At 41.0% G+C, this 7,967-nt stretch overlaps 1 protein-coding gene across 1 annotated transcript in view; it reads left to right on the top strand.

The window, feature by feature from the left end:
- Positions 1–7,967, top strand: part of RyR (Ryanodine receptor) — a 407,955-nt gene that overhangs the window by 100,977 nt on the left and 299,011 nt on the right. The window contains exon 8 of the mRNA XM_017608916.1: positions 4,636–4,735. Coding sequence (XP_017464405.1) covers positions 4,636–4,735 — 100 coding nt within the window. The remainder of the gene's footprint in view (positions 1–4,635; positions 4,736–7,967) is intronic.

The following is a 7,967-nucleotide window of genomic DNA, read 5'->3' as shown; positions in this document are numbered from 1 at the left end:
TGTGATTTTTCAAACCAAATAGTTTGCCTGCTTGCTCATATGTGAAAAGATTAGCTTGACTACTTACTCATATGCGAAAGATACCTCGCAAGAAAAAACAATAGATGGCACTCCAATCAAAAATTATTACATGTGTGTTAGTAACAGCATAAAATTTGCGTTTGTGTTGGAGTTTCGGTCACGCTGGTTTTGCTGGGTTATAGAGTGTGGTTTTCGTACTTGAATTGCCTACTCAGTTCAAAGTAGCACTTGTTGGCAAGAGTTATTCTGCGTTGGATTTACATGCTGATATTATTGTCGGTGTTAATGCTATTTCCCAAGTAACCGAAATTCTCTAGTTTTTCGAAATTATAATTGCCAACAGTGACGTAGATGCCAAGGATCGATTGTGCTGACTGTTTGTTTGATGACAGGGGATACTTTGTCTTGTCTTCGTTTACCACCAGAACCCTTCGCTTTGCTTCCGTATCCAACGTGGAAAGGGAAGAACAGACTTCGCCGGCTTTGTTACCGATGATGTCGATGTCATCGGCATACGCCAGCAATTGCACGCCCTTACAAAATATTGTTCCTGAGCGGTTCAGTTCTGCAGCTCTTATTATCTTCTCCAACATCAGATTAAAGAAGTCACATCACAGGGAAACGCCCGTCTGAAACCATGTTTGGTGGCGAACGTCTTGGAGGGGTCGACAACTATATGGTGAATCTCGGTCCTTTACTCGTGGGTCTTTTCCAAGATTTGGCGTATTGTGAATACCTGGTATATGGTGAATTTGCCCGGTCTGAAGCCACACTTATAAGGCCCAATTAGTTTATTGACGGTTGGCGTCAGTGTTTCACACAATATGCTCAATTAGACTTTGTAACCTTTGCTTGGAAGGCAGATCCCGCTGTAGTTGACGCGAATGGTCGTAGAGCACACTTAAATTCCAGTCGTCTTACATGCGTTAATGTGAGCATATTCTGTATAGAAGTTGATACACGCACAATGCCTCCTCGCCACCGTACTTGAATAACTTAGCTGGCAGGCTATCAGCTCCAGCAGCTTTGTTTTTTTCAGCAGCGCTATTGATATTCGTACCTTGTTATAGTCAGGCGGGGAAACATTGACTCCGTCATCCTCGACTGGGGGCTCGGGCTCATCTTCTTCATAACTTTCCGTGCTGCTACTACTCAGTAGGGTTGAAAAGTGTTCCCTTCATAATTAAAATACGTTCTGGACATAGCTAACTAGGTCGCCATTGTTGTTCTTACAGGAGTTCGCCCTGGTCTTGAAACCCTCCGTAAGTCGCCGCACTCACGTATTTCGCCATCTCTCTTCTTATTGCTACAAATACCTCTTACTTCTCTCGTCAGTTCCTTATGGCGGTCCCACATAGTACGCGTTGCGCCCGCTCGCAGCGTGGCCCTGTAGGCGGTATGCGAACACTTCTCATCGTACCAGTGGTTCTTTCTGCCTCACTGAAATCTGAATACTTCTGGCCAGAATTAAGCTTAGATATTAACCCTTTTAAGTCCACAATTATGTTACACCAGGATATATTTCATGGAGGGGGACAAGTGTCGTCCCTGAAAAAAAGTAGCAGTTGGGATGTTTTGGAATTTACTCCCAGTTAAGTTTGCTGAACCAAAGCGAGATATTATTAAGTAGTGCGGCGAGGCTACTATTCTGCCATCTCTTGCTATCTCTTTTAACAAGCTGTAAGTCGAGAGTAGAGGTGATAGCAAAACGTTGGGTTTGGTGTGCGAAGAGTTAACCTCTTTGGAGGTGATTACAACTATTATCATCTTTTGTTATATAGGCGGGGCTGATATCAGCTCGATAAATTATTTTCAAATTTGACATCATAAGGTCTAATGCTTTCTTAACCCTGGAAGGTCATCGTTATTTTTATAACGCAAAGGTCATCCTTCGTCGATTCGACGACGGCATTTCTAAAAGGCGTTATTAAATTAACTTGTGTATCAAAATGCTCAAAAATTATTATTTTCACATTATTTTGTTTATATTTTTTCTAAATAAAACAATATCAAGTATTTTTTCTTTAGTCTTTTGATTGTTATTCAAGATTTCACAGCTCTGATTCATTTGGCACAAAACATTAATTAGAAAATATAAAAAATAAATAACTTAAAGTACATATAATTCATTTAAAGTGTTTTTTCTTAAAACTAAAAAAGGAAAAAATTTTCAGATAAGACAGTTCTCATTTTGTGCAAGAGGCGCAAAGCTTTATTTTATGCTCTCCACAGAGACTTTTTTGGCATTTTGCACAGGATGATTTGTTAAGCGTCGCTTAGAAGGGGGCCAAATTGCGCAATTTTTTTTTTTTCGTCGATATAACTTTTGGTTGCATTCATCGTGTGTTATAACTGCACAAGTAAAATATATAAACAAATAAAAAAAAACTTAAGAAAATGACATTGAAAACATGAACGTAAAACATACACAAAGTTCATCCTTCGTCGTTTCGACTACGCACATTTAAAAAATAAGTACTTACACGAAGCGCATGAATCAAAGTAACCGCACACATCAACAGCACAACACCGTCTAGCGCTGTACGAAAAATTAGCACTATTTATACAAACAAAGGAAAACAGCGATAACGGTAAAATAAAAACTCGCGTCGTCGAAACGACGAACCATGACCTTCCTGGGTTAAGGTCGATAGGGAGGATGCCATCGACCTCAGGTAACTTCTAGGGGTAAAAGCTGCAAATAGTTTCCTGAATGCTGCCATCAGAAGTAGTACCAAGTGCCGTTTCCTTTAAGCTGGTAGCTAGGTATGCTTAGGTTTTTCCAAAGCATTTTGCTGCTGAGCTGCTTTCTATCACTTGACAGAATGTTTCCCACGGGGAAAGTTTTGCAGAAATAACTAGAAATTTAAATCTGCGTTGGCTGCTTTAACATTTGGTACATTTATTTTAGAATTTCATCCCTAATTCCTTGCGAGGGTTTATTATTTCGTGTGATCAGCATGGTGGTGCTTTTTCACCTTCATTTTAGTACATGCTGCTGTCGCTGCTTTTCGAGTGCTGAGTATTGCAATTGCGAGTTCGCAAGATCGTCGGAGGAAAATATCTGATGAGGCAGCGCTTAAACACCTCCCAGTTTTTTCGCCTGCGGCTTATGAACGCTCCAGGCAAACTTATGTAAATATTACACATATTTAAAATAAACGCACACGTGATTGGAGAAAGGCCTTGCTTATTAACGATTTTTTTTGGAAAGTTAAAAAAGTAAGATTATCCTCAACATTGCATACTCTAAAATTTTAGCTAAACAAAAACTCAGAAGTCATTCATCTTGATCGTTTGTGTTTGAGCTGCCCCAAATGTGATCATGTGCATTCCCATCAGAACTAATGAACGCAAATTCAAATAAGGTGGTAGCGGCAGCACAAGTACGAAAAAAAACTACTCTAACAAATTATACGCACAATGGCAATAAAAATACGACAAGTGTACAACAAACACCACTTTTTCTGAATTTGTCTTTGATTCAATGATCAAAGGAACGTCAAAAGTTTTCGCCTCGATTGCCGCCTTTGATATCAGTGCTGGCTGAGGTAGCATGTCATGGACCGTGCAGCTTTGGAAAATACAAGTTTTACCTTTATCTGTTGTGTCTATCACTTGGTAGCCTTTGCTTTACAAACCGCAAACATGATCTGAGATTCTGCCCAGGCCATGGAGCTGCCTTGCTTTTCTGTCATATCTTCCTGCCTGATATCTTTCAACCTCCCTTCCAGAGGCTCGTATCGCTTTGAAAGAGGGGATTGGCGTTCAGCTAGAGGGGTGGACACCAAGACCTACCGCTGTGGCCATATGACTCGATTCCACCAACATCGAAGCTGACGAGTGGCAATCCAAGCAGTCATATCAAGTTATCCTTTTTGTTTATAGTAAGCTAAATCCCTAGTGCGTAGGTTTAGGTCACCATTTAAGCCCCATCCCCACGACAAGGAGACGAACATGATGCAGTTGTTGGTTGGTTGTTAGAAACGTCGCCTGGGTACATTCCCAGGACCCACCCAATTAGTGCTGAAAGCATCATTTTGATACGCTTTCTCTGGGACCCCTGATTTTATCTGCTTTCATAATTCGTTGGGTTCGTCAAACCATTTGGATTTTCCGATGAATCTATTTAGGTTAGTAATGGTAAATTTAGAAATTTTTTGGTCATGAGCTCTCCGTCTAATACTTACATACTCTGTTCCGGTTGACATGGCACATTCCATATAAGTATGTAAATTTAAAAAGTATTTGGTTTCTCCTGTAAATTTCCAAATTTGTCAAATAGGGTGTTTTGCATTGATGGTGACACTATAATAAACTTGCGTTCACAATATATATCTCTGTATATATATATATATATGTATTTGTCTTACCAAAACCAAGTGATTCAAGTAAATACAGTTAAAGGCTAAAAGAGGTAATACAATATATCGACTATAGGCCCAGTTTAGTGACTATGTTTGATCCATGAATGTCAGACATTAAGTATAATAAGTTAATAAATCTGCCAAGGTATTTCATTTAAACTTTTTAATTCTATGTTTATTCCATCGTCCTCATCTGCACACTTGTGTGTGTGTGCATATAAATCTGTGTATATTAAAAAAATTTTAGGTTACTAAGATGCACGGTGGATCCGTGGAACACTTCGGTGTTCGGTATGAGGCAGGTGACGTTATTGGTTGTTTTATCGATGTCATGGAGCGAACCATCAGTAAGGATTAAAAGCAAGATGTTAATAATATCTATATAAGTGTTTATTATTCGCTGGTTTGTTCATTAATTACATTACATTAATACAATACATACATATAAAATAATGAAACCATCTTACGGTCATATATTTAAAATAACTAGCGATCATAAGATACATATAAGATGTATACGTATAAGCAGATATAAAAGTAAAACAAAAGACATGTGTATTTCGATTATTGTTTGTTTAAGAGCTTTTTCTGTGCATATTTGCTTAACCAAGTATTTCTATNTATTACAACATTCAACTGAACTTTAATACAACACATACATATAAAATAATGAAACCATCTTACGGTCATATATTTAAAATAACTAGCGATCATAAGATACATATAAGATGCATACGTATAAGCAGATATAAAAGTAAAACAAAAGACATGTGTATTTCGATTATTGTTTTGTTTAAGAGCTTTTTCTGTGCATATTTGCTTAACCAAGTATTTCTATTCAACTACTTTTAATAAATTAGGAGGAAAAAGTTTCCGGTGGCACCTGTGAATCTTTTGGTAAACAATGCGGGCCTGGTGATATTGTCGGCGTGTTCTTAGATCTCGCCGATCATACAATCAGTAAGAAATAAAATTGTTTGTCCGTGCCCTACTTTTGGTATTTACTAAAAACTTTTTTTATTTTATATAATATATTCCTTTTGACAATCCTTTACATAACTGTATAATTATACAGGCATTCCATTTTGTTCATACACCGTAATCTAGGGAATGAGATATTTAAAAATTGGCAAAGAAACCCTGGCTTTTTATCAGCGACCGGAACTCCTTGCTGCCCTTGCTTTACAAACACAATACACACTTTTGTACTATAATGCAAACATAATTGTGTTTATACAAATAATATCGAATTTTTGAGTTACATAGCTCAGCTTTAAATAATCGAAGTTAACAGAAAAAGATTTTAAAATAAGAATACAGAGATCCTTAGTCGGTTTGTATACTTAAACCAACTTCCTTTCATTATTCGAGCTTTATAATTTAATTTATTTATAAATTTAAAAAGTTTTAAAGGTAACCAACTATCCTTTAGTTCCGTGCGCAAAAGTGGAAGGCTTTTGACTGCCATCCACCTGGGAGTGGCCAAAAGTGATTATTGTGCGTCCGGTTCAAATCCAACTCACAACGTCCGGATATTTACATCCACGTATTCGCGTGCGCTGGGTTGGGGCCCCGCCACGTTAAAACCCCGCCTAATGAAAAAGTTCAGAAAGCCTCGGATGATAAACGACTATGATTTGAGGGTATCATAATAGATTGGCGCTTAATCATATGTTAGAGTTTGGCCGACCTTCTCCTCCGATTTTTGGCGTGCGCCTTGATGTTGTGACACAGGGGGGACGGACCTACAGTTTTACGCCGACTCCGAACGGCGATTGCATTTTTATGAGANGCTTCTCCTCCGATTTTTGGCGTGCGCCTTGATGTTGTGACACAGGGGGGACGGACCTACAGTTTTACGCCGACTCCGAACGGCGATTGTATTTTTATGAGAAGCTGTTTTTAATGGCAGAAATACACTCGGAGGTTTGCCATTGCCTGCCGAGGAGCAACCGCTGGTAAGAAAAAACTGTTTTCTTAATTTTTTTTTGCGATGTTGCTTTGGCCAGCGCTTGAACCCTGGCTCTGCGGAGTGGAAGCGCGCACTGCTTACCACTACACCATATCAGCCAATANACTGTTTTCTTAATTTTTTTTGCGATGTTGCTTTGGCCAGCGCTTGAACCCAGGCCCTGCGGAGTGGAAGCGCGCACTGCTTACCACTACACCATATCAGCCAATATTTGAGGGTATGCACCTTGAATATCCGGATTCTTAATGGGGAAGGTGGCTCTGCACGGCTGGTTGATGTCCTCGGGAAGACAAAAGCTGACCACCGCCATCCAAGAAATGCGATAGACGGAGCCAGGCAAGGTAAGCGTGAAGCCCTACGGGGTCTACTACAGCTGCCACGAAAAGAAGGCAAATTCGATGTTGGATTCGTCGTAGGAAAGAGACCCCGTCACCGAGTACTAGCGTTCAACCCGGTGGACGAACGTCTAGCCACAATCCGCATCAAAACGAGATTCTTCAACATCTCGCNAATGGGGAAGGTGCCTCTGCACGGCTGGTTGATGTCCTCGGGAAGACAAAAGCTGACCACCGCCATCCAAGAAATGCGATAGACGGAGCCAGGCAAGGTAAGCGTGAAGCCCTACGGGGTCTACTACAGCTTCCACGTAAAAGAAGGCAAATTGGATGTTGGATTCGTCGTAGGAAAGAGACCCCGTCACCGAGTACTAGCGTTCAACCCGGTGGACGAACGTCTAGCCACAATCCGCATCAAAACGAGATTCTTCAACATCTCGCCCATCTGGGCCCATGCTCCGACGGAAAAGGAGAGCGAGACGTCCAAGGACGAGACGTCCAAGGATCTCTTCTATGAGCCCCTGNGCCACGAAAAGAAGGCAAATTCGATGTTGGATTCGTCGTAGGAAAGAGACCCCGTCACCGAGTACTAGCGTTCAACCCGGTGGACGAACGTCTAGCCACAATCCGCATCAAAACGAGATTCTTCAACATCTCGCTCATCTGGGCCCATGCTCCGACGGAAAATGAGGGCGAGACGTCCAAGGACGAGACGTCCAAGGATCTCTTCTATGAGCCCCTGACACGTGCTCGGCCCAAATATGCAAGGAAAGCTGCAATCACAACGGACCTCCAATTTATTCGCCACTCGACTCACACACCTGCTCTCTGAGAGCTCTCTTCACCAATCAGAAATACGCGAGAAGTGGGACCACATGTCCCCATCAATAAGTACCGCCGCCGAAGAAGTAGTAGGATTTCATCGAGCCTGAAAGAACAATTGGTATAAGAAGGAAGGTTAAAAAAGCGCAGAGAAAAAAGACGCCGCCTATTGGACTACGCTGCGATCGGGCGCAACGCGAGCCATGTGGGACCGTTATAGGGAACTGAAGAAGGAAGCGAGACGTATTTACCGCAACAATATAAGAGAGACGCCGAAATAACTGAGTACGAAGAGATTGAGATGCCGACAGGAAAAACGCCCGAAAATTGTATCAGAGAGTTAGGCGACTTGCGGAAGGTTTCAAGGCCAGGGCGAACTCCTGTACGAACAACCATGGACACTTAGAGACTAATAACCAGAACGTACTTAAATTATGGAGGGAACACTTT

The sequence above is a fragment of the Rhagoletis zephyria genome, unplaced genomic scaffold (genome assembly GCF_001687245.7).
Source record: "Rhagoletis zephyria isolate East Lansing unplaced genomic scaffold, Rhagoletis_zephyria_1.1 Rzeph_scaffold_00179, whole genome shotgun sequence".
NCBI classification, from domain to species: Eukaryota; Metazoa; Arthropoda; class Insecta; order Diptera; family Tephritidae; genus Rhagoletis; species Rhagoletis zephyria.
This window is presented reverse-complemented; position numbering and strand designations above follow the sequence as displayed.